The sequence below is a fragment of the Scyliorhinus canicula genome, chromosome 16 (genome assembly GCF_902713615.1).
Source record: "Scyliorhinus canicula chromosome 16, sScyCan1.1, whole genome shotgun sequence".
Taxonomy (NCBI): Eukaryota; Metazoa; Chordata; class Chondrichthyes; order Carcharhiniformes; family Scyliorhinidae; genus Scyliorhinus; species Scyliorhinus canicula.
The window spans coordinates 4,133,698-4,156,580 of record NC_052161.1 but is presented as its reverse complement, the minus strand read 5'-3'; the positions used below and the strand labels follow the sequence as shown (position 1 = coordinate 4,156,580).

Sequence of the window (22,883 nt, the reverse complement as noted above, 5' to 3'; positions counted from 1 at the left end):
TGTTGTGTTTACAAATTACATTTAAAAGGGAAATAAAAAGGGGGTTACAGCTGGGGTCACAGATATGTAAGGCAAGGCTATTCGATTTCATTTTACCCAAAAGTGGTGGCTATTAGGGGAACATAAAACATTTGTATATCCTGGAAAAGGTGCATTTCAAAGAAGCATAAGGACAATGGGAAAAGATGAAAGAGAAAAGACATATTGAAAGAGAGGTTGGAGGCTGTTTTGAGGAGTGGCTATGTGAGACATCCGGGGTGTGCTCTGTGGTGGGAGGGAGCTGAGAAAAGAAGCAAAAGTAAGCAGTTTTCAACCAACTCAGAAAAGTTGTCTGTTCCAGAGCAGGGTTTTGTTTTAAAGTTTGGAATTTGCACAGCCGAGTGAGAGGAGAGAGAGCGAGAGAGAGGGAGAGAGCGAGAGAGAAAGCGAGATAGGGAGAGAGAGTGAGAGAGCGAGAGAGGGAGCGAGCGAGAGAGAGAGAGAGAGAGAGAGAGTGAAAGCGGAGAGCGAGAGAGAGGGGGAGAGAGAGTGAGAGCGGGAGAGCGAGAGAGGGGGAGCGAAAGAGGGGGAGCGAGAGAGGGCAAGAGAGCGAGAGAGTGAGAGAGAGTGAGAGAGAGTGAGAGAGAGGGAGAGAGAGGGAGAGAGAGGGAGAGAGTGAGAGAGAGTGAGAGAGCGAGAGAGGGAGAGAGAGCGAGAAAGGGAGAGAGTGAGAGAGAGACATGATTTGTGATGCCCCTTCACTACAGCAATAGTGGGGTGTGCCTTGTGGTAATATTACTGGGCTTTTATAGATTAAATATCTATAATACTATTGCCTAAGGGTTATTTCTTCATTTATATATTTTTTTAAAATTCCAATTAAGAGGCAATTTAGCGTGGCCAATCCACCTACCTTGCACATTTCCGGGTTGTGGGGAAACCCACGCAGACACGGGGAGAATGTGCAAACTTCACACAAACAGTGACCCAGTGCCGGGATCGAACCTGGGACCTCGGCATCGTGAGGCAGCAGTGCTAACCACTGTGCCACCGTGCTGCGCTATCAAGTAAGAATCTTTATGGGGGAATTTTCTGTAAGACTCAGTTTAACTGTAAATGTAATCTTGTGTTTTTTTATTTTCTGTTGTTGTTTAGAAAATATGTTTATTAATTTTTTTATAACGATCAATACAAAAAGATCACAATCAAATATAAAAGTAAAACCAAAACACACAATCCATAATTAACATATTGAACCTAACCTAAACCCCGAACAACTGACGGTGACTAACTCCTAAAAAAATAAATAAATGGTTACTATCTCAGATAGAACCTCCCCACTGGCCCCCCCCACCATGGTGAACTCGACCTTTTCCAAATGCAAGAACGACATTAAGTCACCCAGCAAAGCAGAGGCACTGGGCGGAATGGGAGACTGCCACCCAGACGATATTCACCTCTGAATGTTGGTGAGGCAAAGGCGACAACATCCGCCTCTACCCCAGACTGAATCACTGGTGAATCGGTCATCCCAAATATGGCCACCAGTGGACACAGGTCTAAATCTACACCAAGTATCTCTGACACAGTATTAAAGAATGAAGCCCAGAAGCCTATGAGTTTGGGCAGGACCAGAACATGTGCGAGTGGCTAGCCGGACCAATAGAACAGCGATTATACCGATCCTCTACATCTGGGAAAAAAAGCCTCATCCTTGCTCCAGTCAACTGCATTTTGTGCAGGACCTTAATCTGAATCAGGCTCAGCCAGACACATGATGATGTGGAGTTAACACTCAGTAAGAATGGGGCCCCACTCACTTTCCCATTTCACCCTCACGCCGCTTAATGGAGCAGAATCCAATGAAAGAATATGGCTGTACAGGTCCAGAATAGACCCCTCGCCAGGCCAAGCCAGGGACAGAATCCTCCTCATCAAGGAAAAAGATGGTGCCAGAGGAAAGGAAGGAAAAGCCTTATGTGAGAAGTCACAAACTTCAAAAACCGAAACAGGCTGGAGTTGGGCAACTGTAATTTATCAGCTAACTCCCTAAAACTGGCAAACCTCCCCTCCACAAACAGGTTCCCAATCTGCTCCAGGCCCTTCACTTCCCAAGATTTAAATGTTGAGTCCAAGCCGGACATCAGGAAAAGGTGATTGTTGCCAATAGGGGCTGGTGAAGACAGCGAAAGGAGCTTCAAATGTTTCCAAATCATCAGAGAGGAGATCAACACTGGGTTTGAGGAAAATCTAGCTGGGGAAAAGGGCAACGGTGCAGTGATTATGGCCAGATGAGTAAAAGTAGAGCTCCGTCCGTTCTCCAATAGTTTGGGGGACACAACTCCACAACAGAATGTTGAATGTTTTCAGCCCAGTAATAGAACAATAAATTGGGGAGGGCCAAGCCAGGGACAGAATGTCACTGTCTGTCCCTTTGGGGCACAGCGCTGCAGATTCTAGGATTCTTACCCACCCAAATAAACAAGGATATCAATTTATTGACCTTGATAAAAAAGGACTTGAGGAGAAAAATGGGAGGACACTGAAAGAAAAATAAAATCCTCGGGAGCACTTTCATTCGAATAGTTTGAACCCTACCTGTCAAGGATAGAGGAAGGCTTCTACCTCTGCAAATCCGTTCTGATACTATTAACCAGACTCATGTAATTCAACTTGCGAGATGAGACCCAGTTATGGGCCACCCAGACCCCCAGATAATAAAAACTAGTCTTAGAAAGATAAAACGGTAACATCTCCAATTGGGCTCACCTCCCAGAGGGTTAACTGGGAAACATTCACTCGTAGCGAAGTTGAGTTTATACCCCGAGAAGGCGCCGATGGTGTTAAGCAACTTCATTATGCCGTCTATGAAGGGGGCTGAATCCGTAATATAAATAAGTAGGCCATCCGCATAGAGGGACACTCAACACTGCACTCCATCCCAAGAAATACCACTCCACTGACTCAAGGACCTCAAAGCTACAGAGTGTGGCTCTATCGCCAGAGCGAACAGGAGTGGAGAAAGTCGGCAGCCCTGTCGAGTTTTATTTTCGGTTATTAATAAATGTTTCAATTTAATATTTAAAATTTTCAAGTGTTGTGGAATTTGTGTCTCCTGACTTAAGTACATTTATCTTCTCATAGTAAAATACAAATAGAAGCTAGTTGTGATAGCTTGCCAAGTTTCCCTTTGGGATTTGGTTTGCACTGCACTTGCCACCTGCTGGACCATAACAAGCGTGTCACTGAATCACAATGATCTGAATAGACAGAAGGGCACAGGTTCAAGTTCTGGTCCGTGCTTTGCTAGTGATTTGAAATAAGAAGGCAATAGGGATCAACTACACTGGCTCTTCCATCTCCTCAACCCTCCCTATTTCTGTAACTTTGTCCAGGTTTGCACTGGAGTGCTGAACTTGGTGCATTTGAGTGCGACAGTGAGAGTTTGGTGACTGAGGGAGTATAAGGGTCATTTTTATCTCAAGTCTAGTATTTCTTTTATTTAGTTAATTAACTTAAAAGTTGATGTTTGGTTTGGAAGAAGGTGAATTTTGAATCAGCTTTAAACAAGGTTCTACTTGTAGGTACTTCCAGCTGGAGCTTGTTAATTAGTTAATTGGATTAGGCCAGTTTTCAGAGGCTAGATTCACAGTATAAAAAGGATCCAGCTACAGTGCAGACTTTGTTTGCACTGGAGTGCTGAACTTGGTGCATTTGAGTGCTACAGTGAGAGTTTGGTGATTGAGGGAGTGCTGAACTTGGTGCATTTGAGTGCTACAGTGAGAGTTTGGTGACTGAGGGAGTGCTGAACTTGGTGCATTTGAATGCTATAGTGAGAGTTTGGTGACTGAGGGAGTTAGGTGAGGAGGGAGTAAGGCGCTCCTTTCATTTCATTTCTGCAAAGAGCAAGAAGGGAGCCAGGAGTTTACAGAGAGTGCAGCTGACTGGGAGCAGAGTCAGAGGGCGGAGGTCCAGTTGGTCCACAGGATAGCTATATTCTGTAAAGTAAGAGGGGATGGAGGCTAGGGCAGTTGCATGCTCCTCCTGTAGGATGTGGGTGGTGAGGGATACCACTGGTGTCCCCGCTGACTATACCTGTGGGAAGTGCACCCAACTCCAGCTCCTCAGAGACCGTGTTAAGGTACTGGAGCTGGAGCTGGATGAACTTCGGATCATCCGGGAGGCAGAGGGGGTTATCGAGAAGAGTTACAGGGAGGTAGCCACACCCAAGGTACAGGACAAGAGTAGCTGGGTTACAGTCAGGGGAAAGAAAACTAACAGGCAGACAGTGCAGGGATCCCTTGTGGCCGTTCCCCTTCAAAACAAGTATACCGTTTTGGATGCTGTTGGGGGGGGATGACCTACCGGGGGAAGGTCCTAGCGGCCAGAACTCTGGCACTGAGTCTGGCTCTGGGGCTCAGAAGGGAAGGGGGGAGAATAGAAAAGCAATAGTAATAGAGATTCAATGGTTAGGGGAATAGATAGGAGATTCTGTGGTCGGAGCGAGACTCCCGGAAGGTATGTTGCCTCCCGGGTGCCAGGGCCAGGGATGTCTCGGAACATGTCTTCAGGATCCTGAAGGGGGAGGGTGAGCAGCCAGAAGTCGTGGTGCACATTGGTACCAACGACGTAGGTAGAAAAAGGGGGTAATAAACAAGTTTAGGAGTTAGACTGGAAGTTAAAGGCCAGGACAGACAGAGTTGTCATCTCTGGTTTGTTGCCGGTACCACGTGATAGCGAGGCTAGGAATAAGGAGAGAGTGCAGTTGAACACGTGGCTGCAGGAATGGTGTAGGAGGGAGGGCTTCAGGTATTTGGATAATTGGAGCGCATTCTGGGGAAGGTGGGATGTGTACAAGCAGGACGGGTTGCATCCGAACCAGAGGGACACCAATATCCTGGGAGGGAGGTTTTCTAGTACTCTTCGGGAGGGTTTAAACTAATTTGGCAGGGGAATGGGAACCGGATTTGTAGTCCAGCAACTAAGGTAGCCGATGTTCAGGACGTCAAAGCGTGTAGTGAGGCAGTGGGGAAGGTAACACTGACAAAGGAGAGTACTTGCAGGCAAGGAGATGGGTTGAAGTGTGTATACTTCAACGCAAGAAGCATCAGGAATAAGGTGGGTGAACTTAAGGCATGGATCGGTACTTGGGACTACGATGTGGTGGCCATCACGGAAACTTGGATAGAAGAGGGGCAGAAATGGTTGTTGGAGGTCCCTGGTTATAGATGTTTCAACAAGATTAGGGAGGATGGTAAAAGAGGTAGGGGTGTGGCATTGTTAATTAGAGATAGTATAACAGCTGCAGAAAGGCAGTTCGCGGAGGATCTGCCTACTGAGGTAGTATGGGTTGAAGTCAGAAATAGGAAAGGAGCAGTCACCTTGTTGGGAGTTTTCTATAGGCCCCCCAATAGCAGCAGTGATGTAGAGGAACAGATTGGAAAACAGATGTTGGAAAGGTGCATAAGTCACAGGGTAGTAGTCATGGGTGACTTCAACTTCCCAAACATTGAGTGGAAACTCTTTAGATCAAATAGTTTGGATGGGGTGGTGTTTGTGCAGTGTTTCCAGAAAGCTTTTCGAACACAGTATGTAGATTGTCTGACCAGAGGGGAGGCCATATTAGATTTGGTACTTGGTAATGAACCAGGACAGGTGATAGATTTGCTAATGGAGGAGCATTTTGGAGGTAGTGACCACAATTCTGTGACTTTCACTTTAGTAATGGAGAGGGATAGGTGCGTGCAACAGGGCAAGATTTAAAATTGGGGGAAGGGTAAATACAATGCTGTCAGACAAGAATTGAAGTGCATAAATTGGGAACATAAGCTGTCAGGGAAGGACACAAGTGAAATGTGGAACATGTTCAAGGAACAGGTACTGCGTGTCTTTGATATGTATGTCCCTATCAGGCAGGGAAGAGATGGTCGAGTGAGGGAACCATGGTTGACAAGAGAGGTTGAATGTCTTGTTAAGAGGAAGAAGGAGACTTATGTAAGGCTGAGGAAACAAGGTTCAGACAGGGCGCTGGAGGGATACAAGATAGCCAGGAGGGAACTGAAGAAGGGGATTAGGAGAGCGAAGAGAGGGCATGAAAAATCTTTGGCGGGTAGGATCAAGGAAAACCCCAAGGCTTTTTACACATATGTGAGAAATATGAGAATGACTAGAGCGAGGGTAGGTCTGATCAAGGACAGTAGCGGGAGATTGTGTATCGAGTCTGAAGAGATAGGAGAGGTCTTGAACGAGTACTTTTCTTCAGTATTTACAAACGAGAGGGGCCATATTGTTGGAGAGGACAGTGTGAAACAGACTGGTAGGCTCGAGGAGATACTTGTTAGGAAGGAAGATGTGTTGGGCGTTTTGAAAAACGTGAGGATAGACAAGTCCCCCGGGCCTAACGGGATATATCCAAAGATTCTATGGGAAGCAAGAAATGAAATTGCAGAGCCATTGGCAATGATCTTTTCATCCTCACTGACAACAGGGGTGGTACCAGGGGATTGGAGGGTGGCGAATGTCGTGCCCCTGTTCAAAAAAGGGAATAGGGATAACCCTGGGAATTACAGGCCAGTTAGTCTTACTTCTGTGGTAGGCAAAGTAATGGAAAGGATACTGAGGGATAGGATTTCTGAGCATCTGGAAAGACATTGCTTGATTAGGGACAGTCAGCACGGATTTGTGAGGGGTAGGTCTTGCCTTACAAGTCTTATTGAATTCTTTGAGGAGGTGACCAAGCATGTGGATGAAGGTAAAGCAGTGGATGTTGTGTACATGGATTTTAGTAAGGCATTTGATAAGGTTTCCCATGGTAGGCTTATGCAGAAAGTAAGGAGGCATGGGATAGTGGGAAATTTGGCCAGTTGGATATCGAACTGGCTAACCGATAGAAGTCAGAGAGTGGTGGTGGATGGCAAATATTCAGCCTGGAGCCCAGTTACCAGTGGCGTACTGCAGGGATCAGTTCTGGGTCCTCTGCTGTTTGTGATTTTCATTAATGACTTGGATGAGGGAGTTGAAGGGTGGGTCAGCAAATTTGCAGCTGATACGAAGATTGGTGGAGTTGTGGATAGTGAGGAGGGCTGTTGTCGGCTCCAAAGAGACATAGATAGGATGCAGAGCTGGGCTGAGAAGTGGCAGATGGAGTTTAACCCTGACAAGTGTGAGGTTGTCCATTTTGGAAGGACAAATATGAATGCGGAATACAGGGTTAACGGTAGGGTTCTTGGCAATGTAGAGGAGCAGACAGATCTTGGGATCTATGTTCATAGATCTTTGAAAGTTGCCACTCAAGTGGATAGAGCTGTGAAGAAGGCCGATTGTGTGCTAGCGTTCATTAGCAGAGGGATTGAATTTAAGAGCCGTGAGGTGACGATGCAGCTGTACAAAACCTTGGTAAGGCCACATTTGGAGTACTGTGTGCAGTTCTGGTCACCTCATTTTAGGAAGGATGTGGAAGCTTTGGAAAAGGTGCAAAGGAGATTTACCAGGATGTTGCCTGGAATGGAGAGTAGGTCTTGGATTGGATTGGATTTGTTTATTGTCACGTGTACCGAGGTACAGTGAAAAGTATTTTTCTGCAAGCAGCTCAACAGATCATTCAGTACATGGGAAGAAAAGGGAATTAAACAGAATTCAAGAAATTCAAGAAAGGAATTACGAGGAAAGGTTGAGGGTGCTAGGCCTTTTCTCATTAGAACGGAGAAGGATGAGGGGCGACTTGATAGAGGTTTATAAGATGATCAAAGGAATAGATAGAGTAGACAGAGACTTTTTCCCCGTGTGGAACAAACCATTACAAGGGGACATAAATTTAAGGTAAATGGTGGAAGATATAGGGGGGATGTCAGAGGTAGGTTCTTTACCCAGAGAGTAGGGGCATGGAATGCACTGCCTGTGGAACTAGTTGAGTCGGAAACATTAGGGACCTTCAAGCGGCTATTGGATAGGTACATGGATTATGGTAGAATAATGGAGTGTAGATTAATTTGTTCTTAAGGGCAGCACGGTAGCATTGTGGATAGCACAATTGCTTCACAGCTCCAGGGTCCCAGGTTCGATTTCGGCTTGAGTCACTGCGTGGAGTCTGTACGTCCTCCCCGTGTGTGCGTGGGTTTCCTCCGGGTGCTCCGGTTTCCTCCCACAGTCCAAAGATGTGCAGGTTGGGTGGATTGGCCATGATAAATTGCCCTTAGTGTCCAAAATTCTATGATCTATGATTAACCTAAGACAAAAGTTCGGCACAACATCGTGGGCCGAAGAGCCTGTTCTGTGCTGTATTTCTCTATGTTTTATGAAATGCCAAAGATTTCTGTATCTGTCCAATCCTGGCTTCTTCAATATCCCTCATTTCATTGCTGCACCTTGGTGGCTATGCACTCATTGCCCAGGCCTTGAGCTCTGAAAATCCTCCCTAAACCTTTCTAGCTCACCTCCCCTGTAAGATACTCTTTGTAACTCAACTCTTTGACCAAGCTTTTTGTCATCTGACCAAATATCACCTCCTGTGGCTCAGTATCACATTTTGATTCATATCACCCGGTGAAACAGCTTAAAAGTGCTGTATAAATACAAGTGGTTATATCTAACCCCCTGCTATACCTGCCCCGGGAGTGTTTGATACGGACAGTGTAGAGTGAGGTTTATCCTCCTGTATCTAACCCCGTGCTGTACCTGTCCTGGGAGTGTTTGATGGGGACAGTGTAGAGGGAACTTTACTCAGTATCAAACCGCATGCTGTACCTGTCCTGGGAGTGTTTGATGAGGACAGTATAGAGGGAACTTTGCTCTGTATCTAACCCCGTGCTGTACCTGTCCTGGGAGTGTTTGATGGGGACAGTGTAGAGGGAGCTTTACTCAGTATCAAACCGCATGCTGTACCTGTCCTGGGAGTGTTTGATGGGGACAGTGTAGAGGGAGCTTTACTCTGTATCTAACCTCGTGATGTACCTGTCCTGGACGTGTTTGATGGGGACAGTGTAGAGGGAGTTTTACTCTGTAAATAGCCCCGTACTGGGAGTGGTTGATGAGGAAAGTGTAGAGGAAGCTTTACTTTGTATCTAACTCCGTGCTGTACCTGTCCTGGGAGTGTTTGATGGGGACAGTACAGAGAGAACTTTACTCTGTATCTAACCCCGTGCTGTTCCTGCTCTGGGAGTGTTTGATGGGGACAGTACAGAGAGAACTTTACTCTGTATCTAACCCCGTGATGTACCTGTCCTGGGAGTGTTTGATGGGGACAGTACAGAGAGAACTTTACTCTGTATCTAACCCCGTGCTGTTCCTGCTCTGGGAGTGTTTGATGGGGACAGTTTGAAGAGACAATGTAGAATAAACTGTACTCTGCATCGAATCCCTTTTGTACTGACACTGTCTTCCATTATCTAATTACCAGCATCTGTTAATTTGATAAGCACAAAATATTATTTCAAACATATTTGTAAGTAAATCTGTGCAACTTTCAGTAAATAAATGTGTGGGTGCTGCATTGACTTTATTTGCCAGCAGGTGGCAGCGGTACCCCATTGGACAGATATGTAACCTTCAGAATGAACTGAAGTGCCTGACGACTGTCTGGATGAGCTCCTTACCCTGGCATGCTCACCTCGGTTTGTCCTGCCATCATTGTCTGCTCACATCCTCTCTAACTCTGATGTATATTCAAGCATCTGCTTCGAAAATAATTCTCGAGATTTGCCAGTCTTGAGTTATTTTAATAAGATTCTCCACTTCCTTTAGAATTATTTTGAAGACCGAGTTTGTTTCATCAATAGCAGTCTCCACTGTAAGTTAGAATCTTATGACTTCAAACCCTGTTCCAGGACTTGGAAATGCAATTACAGCTGACACTGCATTGAGTACTGGTGAAGCTCTGGATTACCAGGGCTACTTTCCTTCACATGGAACCGAGGAACGCCTGTAATGCTGTCCCATTAATCATCTATTTCTATTGTTCTTCAACTTAATTCTGAGGATGTGTAGCTGGCAAGCCCAGGGTTATTTCCTGTGCCTAAGATGGTAATGAGCTTCTGCTTTAAGCCGCTGTAGTCTGTCTGGTGTAGGTACACATACCGTGCTATTAGGCATGTCCAGAATTCTGACCCAACCAGAGTGAAAGAACGGCGATATATTTCCAAGTCAGGCCGGTGTGTGGCTGCATGTGGAGATGGCCCCAGCCTTAGGAACATTTCTGACAACAAGAGTAAATGGGGAACAGCAAATAACCTTCATAAAGAAAGGCTGGTCTGACAGAGGGAACTTGTTAACAGAGCTTATCTCAGCCAGCAGATAACACACAAATGGCTCAATTGCAGATTCACTATCCATGTTTCTACACATTTGAAACTGTCAGCCGGGTTTCTGCAGATGATGGACCTCCTGCTCTGTGGGTGTCCAGGTCACAGACATCACCTACTGTGGAGTAGTTTGAGCATCACCGTATACACATCAATCCTGTTTTATAAAGTCTTACACACCATCCTTTAATCTGTCTGTCACTCCTTTACACTCACCATTGTTACTCTGTATCACACCTGTCCATACACTCACCATTGTTACTCTGTCACTCCTTTACACTCACCATTGTTACTCTGTATCACACTGTCCATACACTCACCATTGTTACTGTCTGTCACTCCCTTACACTCACCATTGTTACTCTGTCTGTCACTCCCTTACACTCTTGTTACTCTGTTGGTCACTCGTTTACAGTCACCATTGTTACTCTGTATCACACTGTCCATACACTTACCATTGTTACTGTCTGTCACTCCCTTACACTCACCATTGTTATTCTGTCTGTCACTCCCTTACACTCACCATTATTGCTCTGTCTGTCACTCACTTACACTCACCATTGTTACTCTGTATCACACTGTCCATACACTTACCATTGTTACTCTATCACACTCACCATTGTTACTCTGTCTGTCACTCCTTTACAGTTACCATTGTTACTCTGTCGGTCACTCGTTTACAGTCACCATTGTTACTCTGTATCACACTGTCCATACACTTACCATTGTTACTGTCTGTCACTCCCTTACACTCACCATTGTTATTCTGTCTGTCACCCCCTTACACTCACCATTGTTACTCTGTCTGTCACTCCCTTACACTCACCATTGTTACTCTGTCTGTCACTCCCTTACACTCACCATTGTTACTCTGTATCACACTGTCCATACACTCACCATTGTTGCTCTGTCTGTCACTCACTTACACTCACCATTGTTACTCTGTCTGTCACTCCCTTACACTCACCATTGTTACTCTGTATCACACTGTCCATACACTCACCATTGTTGCTCTGTCTGTCACTCACTTACACTCACCATTGTTACTCTGTCACTCCCTTACACTCACCATTGTTATTCTGTCTGTCACCCCCTTACACTCACCATTGTTACTCTGTCTGTCACTCCCTTACACTCACCATTGTTACTCTGTATCACACTGTCTATACACTCACCATTGTTGCTCTGTCTGTCACTCACTTACACTCACCATTGTTACTCTGTCACTCCCTTACACTCACCATTGTTATTCTGTCTGTCACTCCCTTACACTCACCATTATTGCTCTGTCTGTCACTCACTTACACTCACCATTGTTACTCTGTATCACACTGTCCATACACTTAGCATTGTTACTCTGTATCACTGTCCATACACTTACCATTGTTACTCTATCACACTCACCATTGTTACTCTGTCTGTCACTCCTTTACAGTTACCATTGTTACTCTGTCTGTCACTCCCTTACACTCACCATTGTTACTCTGTCGGTCACTCGTTTACAGTCACCATTGTTACTCTGTATCACACTGTCCATACACTTACCATTGTTACTCTGTCTGTCACTCCCTTACACTCACCATTGTTACTCTGTCGGTCACTCGTTTACAGTCACCATTGTTACTCTGTATCACACTGTCCATACACTTACCATTGTTACTGTCTGTCACTCCCTTACACTCACCATTGTTATTCTGTCTGTCACCCCCTTACACTCACCATTGTTACTCTGTCTGTCACTCCCTTACACTCACCATTGTTACTCTGTCTGTCACTCCCTTACACTCACCATTGTTACTCTGTCTGTCACTCACTTACACTCACCATTGTTACTCTGTCTGTCACTCCCTTACACTCACCATTGTTACTCTGTATCACACTGTCCATACACTCACCATTGTTGCTCTGTCTGTCACTCACTTACACTCACCATTGTTACTCTGTCTGTCACTCCCTTACACTCACCATTGTTACTCTGTCTGTCACTTCCTTACACTCACCATTGTTACTCTGTCTGTCACTCCCTTACACTCACCATTGTTACTCTGTATCACACTGTCCATACACTCACCATTGTTGCTCTGTCTGTCACTCACTTACACTCACCATTGTTACTCTGTCACTCCCTTACACTCACCATTGTTATTCTGTCTGTCACCCCCCTTACACTCACCATTGTTACTCTGTCTGTCACTCCCTTACACTCACCATTGTTACTCTGTATCATACTGTCCATTCTCACGATTGTTACTCTGTATGTCACTCCTTTACACTCACCATTGTTACTCGATATTACACTGCCCTTACACTGTCCCACAACACCGGGAGGAGGTTATGAGAAGTATATGCTCCGCTATACATCTCCGATTGTAGTGTGTTTTTTCCCGAAGTCCATTTTTTCCATTGCTGCTGGTGCTCGGATGAATTGACTGAAGCAGATATCTTGTGTTTTACAGCCAAGCAGGTGGTTGTCGGGTTCCAGGCTTCCTCAGAACATCAAACTCTATTAAACAATAATTATGCAGCACGGGCCCTTCTTTGACTCTCACCCTGACAGTGTATCAAATGCTGGAGTTACGCCAAAAACGGATACATTTTTCAATGCAGGAAAGTGTTAAAAATTCACAACAGCCTAGCTGCAGCCATTAAGAAGGTATCCGAATCCATGATCCAATCTGTCCTGAGCAAGTTAATCGCAGGAGCAGGGGACTTTCCAGAGGGTACAGATGAGGGGGAAATATTCAAACCTGTCAGGGACCAATGTTCAGTAGTTCATGCTGGATATGCAAATATGAGCATGAGTATGAAAATATATCCTTTGCACACTGAGATCAACCTTGATTTAAACCCCCCCTCCCCCATATGAACAAATAGAACACCAGGGCTCAGTAGAGAGGCTCCAACTCCCTGTATTATGTGACGGTGATTTCTTTACACAAGTGCCCCTTAGTAGGAAGCAAATGGAGCCACTTCTTTCAGTCCATAAGTTCAATGACTTGTTAAAAAACAAAAGGCACTTTCCAGGTGTTAATGGCAGGGTTGTAGCTAAGAGAGAACACTCCATATTCTAGGACTGGGTGGTGCTCAGACAGAATGGGTATACAACAACAACAACTTGTATTTATACAATGTCTTTAATGTAATAAACTTTCCAAATCACTTCACAGGAGCGTGATCCAGCAGAGAATGACACTGAGCCACAAAAGGAGTTGGTCAGACAGATGATGAAATGGTTGGTCCATGGAGATGGGTTTTAGGAAGCATCTTAAGGGAGGGGACTGAAAGTCAGAGCGGTTTATGGAGGGAATTCTGGAGTTTAGGGCCCAGGCACCTGAAAACATGGCTGCCAATGTGATGCGAAATAAAGACAGAATTGGAGGAGTGCAGATTTCTGGAGGTTTTTTGGTCTGTAGGAGATTAGAGAGATAAGGAGCAAGAACTGGTTTGTGAGCCGGAGGCCATTTGGCCCCTTACTCCTGCTCTGCTCAATAAGATCATGCATCTCAATCTAATTTCTCACCCAATCCTCATATCCCTCATTTCCTTTTAACAGGCGGGGGAGTTGGATCTAACACTGCTTTCTTCTGGGCGAAAAGCCTGTCTAACCCAACTGTTTGTACATGGAGTTGGATCATTTGGGACAGGTAGTAGCAGGTATTTGATAGGTGCCTGTGAAACTGTGAAATGTGACCTCCCACCAGTACCTTCAGGAGAGTGAGATCGGGAAGAGAAGCAGGAATGCTTGCTTACCTGGTACTGGCTCGTATATCCCACTGTCTGATGTAGGTGTCATATCCACAAGTCAACACGACTGAGGGAGTCTCGTAGAGGATATCGAGAACCCCAGCTCCCCGACGAAAGTCTGACCCGAGGCAGCTCTCCAGCTGACCGCTAGAAGAGATTATGAGCGCAGTGTTGATTGTGAGCAAAGAAACAGGAATTACAACAGCCAACTGCTTGAAAGCAAAGGAAGAACTTGCATTTATATAACCTCAGGATGTCCCTAAATGTTTTACAGCCAATTAACGACTTTTCATTGATGCGTCCTGGCAAATGTCATGTAGGAAACGCTTTAGCTAATTTGTGCACAACAAGCTCTAATGAAAAGGAATGTGATAATGACCAGACAATCTGTTTTAGTGGTTCTGAGGATAGGTCACTGGCCTGAAATTAGACTTAGAATTTACAGTGCAGAAGGAGGCCATTCGGCCCGTTGAGTCTGCACCGGCCCTTGGAAAGAGCACCCCACACCTCCACCCCATACCTGTAAACCAGTAACCCCACCCAACCCCTTTGGACACTAGGGGCAATTTAGCATAGCCAATCCACCTAACCTGCACGTCTTTGGACTGTGGGAGGAAACCGGAGCACCCGGAGGAAACCCACGCAGACACGGGGAGAAAGTGCAAAACTCCACACAGACAGTCACCCAAGGCCAGAATCGAACCAGGGTCCCTGGTCCTGTGAAGCAGCCGTGCTGTCCCTGAACTGCTCATACTTGTAGTCTGGGCCGAAGCAGGACATGAACTTTCACTGGGTACTGATTGGGAGCCTAGACCCCAGCAGGAGAGGGGTGAAAAAAGGTAACAGAATCTTACAGCACAGGAAAAGGTCTTTCTGCCCATCTCACCTGTCTGTTCCAGCTCTTCAATTAATTACTCCTTTTATTCCTTTGCTTCTTTCCCCCCTCCCCCCCCCCCCCCCCCCCAAAGCCCTGCAATTCTCTCCTTTTCAAGGATTTATCCAACTTCCTTTTACAAGTTACGACTGAATCTGCTTCCACTGTCCTTTCAGACAGAGTGTTCTGGATCAAATTGTTTAAAAAATCCTCAGCCTTAAATCTGTGTCCTTACCATTGGAAGCAAAGGTTGGCAATTGTCAGCTGTCTGTTAGCCTCTTAGATAGATCTCCCCCGTTACTGAAAACATTAAAAGAAAGCAACTCCGCAGCTCTACCAATGGCCACAGTATTTGAGGGAATACAGTTTCTTCACAACACTGAGCAAAGTTGGTGAGAACTTACATACATTCTAAAAAGAGTCACCCAACTGCACAGACGCAGAAAAGTAAATGGACACTGTTTAATTTGCCTGACCCAACATGTCAGCAGGGCCAGACTTTATTAAGATGAAGACCACACCAAAAGCGCGGAGCAGGGCAGAGAAAAAAGGCCAATGCAATGTTAAAAAATAAGTAAACACCTTTGTCTGGGAGAATGGTTTGCAAAAGGAGATTATTAGTTGAAGCATGGTGCTCCCAGATCTAATGGAGTGCCCCAGCACAGGCCAAGCAGTGACTAACTACACTCCTCTGATCACAGCTAGCCACACACTGGGGTAGGCCCCGTTCCTCACTCACTTTCCAAAGGGAAGATTATGTAGAGTAACAATTTCTTTGTCAATGTTCAATTCTCCCCTTGGACATGACTGTGCATTGACTACATTGCACTTCGATACTTTGCCCCTAGCAACCATTTAGAGCAGCTAAGCTGGCCCTAGCAACAGTCTCTTGTAAGTATCCCCCGACAAGCTTTATCGTCAAGTACTTCAACTAATCCTTGACATTAACCTGGAGTGGTGTGTTATTGTGTTGCAGATTCTCAGCATTGGAGGCTGCAGGATTTTAACCCTTCCTCCCCTGAATTGGTCGGAAGGACAGAAGCATTTGTCCCTTCAACAATTAAAAACTTCCATTCATATGGTGCCTTTAACGCGGTAAAAATATGTCAAGATGCCTCACACAAGTGATTATCCAGCAAATCTGACACCCGGCCACTTAATTGGGTCAATCAAAAACTTGGTCAAAGAGGTGAATATTAAGGAGCACCTTGAAGGAGGAAAGGGAGGTAGAGAGTCAGAGAGGTTCAGAGAAGAGATTCCAGAGTTTAAGGAAGCAGGCTAAAGGTACGGATGCCAATGGTGGAGTGATTACATTTGCGGGTGTGCAAGAGGCCGGAACGCAGGAGCGCAGAGATCTGGGAGGGGTGTAGGGGTTGCAGGAAATTACAGGTGAAGGAAATTTCAAACTAAGTTCTGCTCTCGGGAGAACTTGCATCTTTCTGAGCACAGAGGCTTGCACATTGTTCTTTGTAAGAGGCCGAGTTCAAATTGTTGCAGAGAAGTGGGTGAACCTGCCAGTTAGCTTCTGCACTGCACTCACTGTATGAAAACAAAAAAAACGCAACAAATCTTGTACACAAAGCACAAAGTTAATATACAGGAAGGCAAATGGTGTATTATAACCACAATCCCTTCATAGTAAAGACCAGGAGGTTAAGAATTGGAGGCCTGACAGCAATTAAAGACAGCATTAGTGAGGCCACATTTGGAGTACTTTGTGTGAAGATTTAGACTTCTTTCCTAACGGAGGATACACCTGTCTCAGAGGGAATACAACGACTGTTTACTAGACTGGGATGAGGTGAGATGGAGTAGACTTTGTTTAAAGTTCCTGAAATTTGTGAGGCAATCTAATTATCAATAGAGGGCAATAATTGCTGAGAAAATACTTCCCCACCCAGCTGGATAATCTATTATACACAGGGCAAACTGAGATGAGAAAACATTTATTTGGAGGAGTATGGACCTTTGGAATTCTCTACCAAGAAAGCTGTTGAAAGCATATTTCAAGGAAGGGACAGATAGATTTTTGGACACTAGAGGAATGAAAGGATATGGGGCAGTGTGGGAAATTCAGTCAGAATCTCATTGAACAGCAGAGCAGACTGGATATGGCCGAACAGCTGATTCCTCCTCACCTATAGCTGTATTTACATTTCCCAGTGGCTTGGACAGAGAACAAAGAAAACAAATCACAATCCTTTTTGAGGGGAAAATTCCAATTAAGGGGGAATTTAACATGGCCAATCCTCCTACACTGCCCATCTTTGGGTTGTGGGGATGAGACCCACACAGACACGGGGAGAATGTGCAAACTCCACACGGACAGTGACCCGAGGCCGGAATCGAACCCTGGTTCTCGGCGTCGTGAGGCAGCAGTGCTACCTACTGGGCCATCGTGCTGCCCCTACCTGATCACAATCCTGACTAAGAGTAGAGAGGGAACGACTTGCACACTCTTATGTCCTAGATATCATTCTCTAGCAGACTGCCTTAAAAATTCTCAATTATAACCTTTTAAAAAACATAAATTTAGAGTACCCAATTAATGTTTTCCAATTAAGGGACAATTTACCATGGCCAATCCACCTAACCTGCACATCTTTGGGTTATGAATGCGAAACCCACGGGCAAACAGGGGAGAACGTGCAAACTCCACAAGGACAGTGACCCGGTGCTGGGATCGAACTTGGGACCTTGCGCCGTGAGGCAGCAGTGCTAACCACTGCGCCACCGTGCTGCCCTAATTTTATCCTTCCTTCCATTGCTTCAAACTTCTTCAATCTCCTTTAGCTGTTCAATATATTCAGTATATTTTACAGCAAAGAGCTGGGTCACATGATCTCTCTAAGAGCTCTGTGGGTTCTGTGTCTCCGTAAAGCAGATTGTGTCCTTCGCAAGTGCAACATAGCAGCCGCTGTAAGCCAATGTCCTTTGCTCAGCAACTTCAAAAAGTTCTATATCTGGCGAGTTAATGATATTATAAAGACATCCACGTCCAGTAAATAACGTTATAAATTAATATTTTGTGCAACAAATCTTTGTAACAATAGAAGGAGCTTTACCTTTCATTAAACTCATTAATAGGTAACTTTGATCTTTGATCGACCAAGTAAAAGGAGCATTATCCCTATCTAATCCATGGTATTCCCAATCGGAATGGATTGTGACTGTTCCATATTCAGTTTATGCAGGACTGACACAGAAAACATTTACAGAGACACAGAACCTACGGAGCTCTCAGAGAAGTCATGTGACCCAGCTCTTTGCTGTAAAATATACTGTACTGGATTTGAACAAATGGAGAGAGACTATCACAGGGGAAACAGTCTTATCCCATCTCTCTCTCTCTCGAAAACCCACCAGAAGACTTCATTGCTGCAAACAGAGTCCTTAAAAGAGGATTCCAAATCAACACCACTGTCGCCAAGAGAAAAGAATATAAACCAGTGAGAAAAGTGCATCATAAGGATTAGTCTTTTATCCCCACAGTAAAAGCATGGTTTTACTTTTCTTTTCAAAAATAAGTTTTTGTCGTGTTAATATGATCCAATTGAAAAAGTCTGGGAGCAACAAAACCTCAGAACAATAAGAGTCAGCGTGCTAACCCACTACTCTCCTACTCGCCCGTGCCTCCAGATCAGCAGCAGGACACCGCTCTCCAGCACCCTGTACAGGGACAGTAGAGCAGAGCAAAGGCAAACCCCCATTGCTCCAGCTTGCCGCTCCACTCAGAATGCAAACGAGATGGAACATGATAAAGGAGATTCAAAGGAAAAGAATTCTCAGTCAACACTTTGAACATCAAAATAAACCCATACCAGCATCACTTACTGAAACATATTCTGTGATTAAACACACAAACAGATGGGACCGCACAATCACCGCAGACCATTGAAATAGGGTCTTCCTCCTTCCCTCAGTTAAAAAAATCAGAAAGAGGAAAGACAAAGGAGGCTGAGAGAGACAGAAAAAGAGAGAATCAGAGGGATGGTCAGAGACAGAGAGAGAGAGAGAGAGACAGAAACAGAGAGGGAGAAGGGCAGGGAGGAAGAAGGGCAGCGAGGGAGAAGGGCAGCGAGGGAGATGGGGGCAGAGAGGGAGAAGGGCAGGGAGGGAGAAGAGCATGGAGGGAGATGGGCAGGGAGGGAGGTGGGGAGAGGGAGAGATGGGGAGAGAGGGGGAGATGGGGACAGAGAGGGAGAAGGGCAGGGAGGGAGATGGGCAGAGAGGGAGAAGGGCAGGGAGGGAAATGGGGAGAGAGGGGGAGATGGGGACAGAGAGGGAGAAGGGCAGCGAAGGAGAAGGGGAAAGAGGGGGATGGGGAAAGTGGGAGATGGGGAAAGAGGGGGATGGGGAAAGAGGGGGATGGGAAAATAGGGAGATGGGGAAAGAGGGAGATGGGAAAGAGGGAGATGGGGAAAGTGGGCGATGGAGAAAGTGAGAGATGGGGAAATAGGGAGATGGGAAAGAGGGAGATGGGGAAAGTGGGCAATGGAGAAAGAGGGAGATGGGGAAAGAGGGAGATGGGGAAAGAGGGAGATGGGGAAAGAGGGAGATGGGAAAGAGGGAGATGGGAAAGAGGGAGATGGGGAAAGTGGGCGATGGAGAAAGTGGGAGATGGGGAAAAGAGGGAGATGGGGAAAGAGGGAGATGGGGAAAGTGGGCGATGGGGAAAGTGGGCGATGGGGAAAGAGGGAGATGGGGAAAGAGGGAGATGGGGAAAGTGGGCGATGGGGAAAGCGGGAGATGGGGAAAGCGGGAGATGGGGAAAGAGGGAGATGGGGAAAGAGGGAGATGGGGAAAGAGGGAGATGGGGAAGAGGGAGATGGGAAAGTGGGCGATGGGGAAAGAGGGAGATGGGGAAAGAGGGAGATGGGGAAAGAGACAAGCAGAGGAGGAGATGGGAGACATGGAGTGAGAGAGAGAGTGTGTGTGTGTGTCAGACAGAGAGAGAGACGCAGAGAGACAAGCAGTGAGAGACGCTGGCATGGAGAGAGACCACAAGATCAGAAGTCGTTATTTGGCCCATCAAAGTCCACTCCGCCATTCAATGAGATCGTGGCTGATCTGATATAATCCTCAACTCCACTTTCCCACCTCACCTCCATATCCCTCGAGTCCTTTACTGATTAAAAATCTGTCTCTCTTAGCCTTAAACATACTGAATGAGCCAGCCTGAACAGCTCTCTGCGGTATAGAATTCCACACATCACTACCCTCTTGAGAGATGAAATTCCTCCTCATCTCTGTCTTCAATGGACGACCCCTCACTCTGAGATTGTGCCCTCTGGTCCTAGACTCTCCCACGAGAGGAAGCATCCTCTCAGCATCGACCCTGTCAAACCCCCTGAGAATCCGATATGTCTCAATAAGGTCGCCTCGCATTCTTCTAAATTCCAATGAGGACAGACCCAACGTACTCAACCTCACCTCATAAGAAAATCCCTCCATACCCGGGTAGAACCTAGTGAACCTTCTCTGGACTGCCTCCAATGTCAGAATATCTGTCCTTAGATAAGGGGACCAAAACTGTTCACAGTATTCCAGGTGTGGTCTAAATCGTGCCTTGTATAGTTTTATCTGGACTTCCCTATTTTTATACTCCATTCCCTTTGAAATGAAGGCCAACATTGCATTTGCCTTCTCAATTGCCTGCTGAACTTGCATGCAAAGGTTTTATGATTTCTGCACAAGGAACCACAAATCCCTCTGTGCTGCAACTTTCTGCAGTCTTTCTCAGTCTTTCTCCATTTAAATAATATTCAGCTCCTTTATTCTTCCTACCAAAGTGCATAACTTCGCATTTCCCTACATTATATTCCATCTGCCAAGTTTTTTGCTCATTCACCTCACCTCCGTAGATTCTTTGGCCCCGATTGAATAGCCACTTTGCGCTTAAGCGAGAGCATGATGAGGCCATTTGGTCGAGGGATGCGCCAAAATCGAGAACATGCCGGATGCCAACCTGTATGCGATCTCACCAGCCTGCCCCGTTGGCAGAATCAGGATCCCGCAATAGTGTGGCAAGAAACCAATAATCACCACTCAGGGCAAATCTCTGTACAATTAATGGGAACAACCCCCTATCTAACAGCCTCCCCAGCAAGTGGTCACGCGGGTGCTGAATAGTACTCCTTTTTAGAAACGCAAAGCTGGCGGATGGGCTATGGGTATCTGAGGAGGTGAGTAGCCATCTTCGCTCCTGGGCAATGAGCCCAGGGACATTGGGGTTGCTGCCTCGGTGCTCAAAGTGGGGTGGGGGAGCCCCTGTGGGGCCAGCCTTGGTGGCGGCCACCCATGGCCTTGGTTGGAGATGGGGGGAGGGAGACATGGGTGTCTCAGCACCCATGGGTCCGCCATGCATTTCATGTTTCCATTCCAGGGAAACCCCAGCCCACCTGCCCCATCGATGACCCAGAACTCCCACTGACCTTGGAGGCCTCTGGCCGTGTTGATGAAGGCTACTGCTAATTGGGAAATGGCAATCGTAGTTAAGTGAGCACTTTGCACCTCTCAAGTGGATTCCCGCAGGTAAGCATACCATGTAGCATGTGGCAGTTATTGCCAGGCATCCCAATCAGACCCAGATGCCGGCCACTGTGTCTGAAAACTGCAAGAAGCAACACCCCGGACGCAGCAGTCAACATCTGAGCTCCTAGGGGCTGGGCCCCAGCACCGTGATATTCCAACAACCAGAGGATGGCCGTGGGCACCGGGGAGGTGACCAGCACTCCCTAGTCCAGGTAATGTTAACAGGAAGGAGGGTGAGCAATGGGGGAATGGAGCATCCAGGGTGGAGGACACCACTGGTTGGCCAGGTGGCAGAAGCCAGAGGGGGAGCCGGCCACCCATCAGGCCAGGAGGAACCAAGAGGGGGAGGCCGGCGACGGCCCAGGGCGTACAGGCATTGCTAGTCTTTCGAACAGATCATAGATCAAAGAATTTACAGTGCAGAAGGAGGCCATTTGGTCCATCGAGTTTGCACTGGCCCTTACAAAGAGCACCCTACTCAAGCCCACGTATGCGCCCTATTCCCGTAATCCCCACTTAACCTTTTTGGACACTAAGGACAATTTATCATGGCCAATCCACCTAACCCGCACATCTTTGGACTGTGGGAGGAACCGGAGCACCCGGAGGAAACCCACACAGACACGGGGAGAAAGTGCAGACTCCGCACAGACAGTGATCCAGCCAGGAACCGAACCCTGGAACTGTGAAGCAACTGTGCTAACCACTATGATAATAGACAGCGTGTGCCGCAGAAGGCTCCGCTTCAACAAGAGGACGGTGCAGCACCTGTGCCATGTCCTCACAGACTTGGCACCACGTGGAGGAGGAGAAAACCTGCTCCAGCTGACCATCAAGGTCACCGCAGCCCTGAACGCCTGCGCCTCAGGACTTGAGTAGCATCTCACAAGCTACAACGCACAAGTGCACCCATGACGTCACACAGATGCCATGTTTACCTAGGCAGCGAACTATAGAAATTTGACATGCACCAGGCCCAATATGATGGCCAGGGCAGCATGATTCTCCGCCATCGACGGGATGCCACAGGTCCAGGGGTTATTAATGGCTTGCAAGGACTCTTGGAAGATTATTACCAGTACAACCACTGTCTCTGTAGCTACTTCCTTCAATATCCTGGAATGCATCAGTTCCAAGGGACCTTTAGGCCCATTACTTTTTCCTCATATTTTTTCCCTTGTAGTTGTTATTGCATATATTTCTTCCCCCCACTTCTTTAATATTTTTGGAATGTTATTAGTGTCATTCCCATGAAGATTGACATTAGAGAGAGTAAGAAGGGGGGAAAGAGAGATTGAGAGAGAGAGACAGACTAACAGAGGTCAGGCAGAGGGAGGGAGAGAGAGAAACAGCCAGAGGGGGAGGGGGGAGAGAGAGAGAGAGAGAAAGAGAGAGAGACGGGCAGAGAGAGAGAGGATCAGGCAGAGAGAGAGAGATAGCCAGAGAGAGAGAGAGAG

General features: G+C 46.5%; 1 protein-coding gene across 5 annotated transcripts in view; it reads right to left on the bottom strand.

Annotated features, from left to right (window-relative positions):
• Nucleotides 1-22,883, bottom strand: part of fbxw4 (F-box and WD repeat domain containing 4) — a 174,855-nt gene that overhangs the window by 18,662 nt on the left and 133,310 nt on the right. For all 5 annotated transcript variants that reach the window (XR_005463760.1, XM_038822087.1, XM_038822088.1 and 2 more), the window contains exon 7: nucleotides 14,025-14,165. Coding sequence is in view for 4 of the 5 variants with exons in the window: in XM_038822087.1 (XP_038678015.1) it covers nucleotides 14,025-14,165 (141 nt within the window). In the remaining variant the exon portion in view is untranslated. The remainder of the gene's footprint in view (nucleotides 1-14,024; nucleotides 14,166-22,883) is intronic.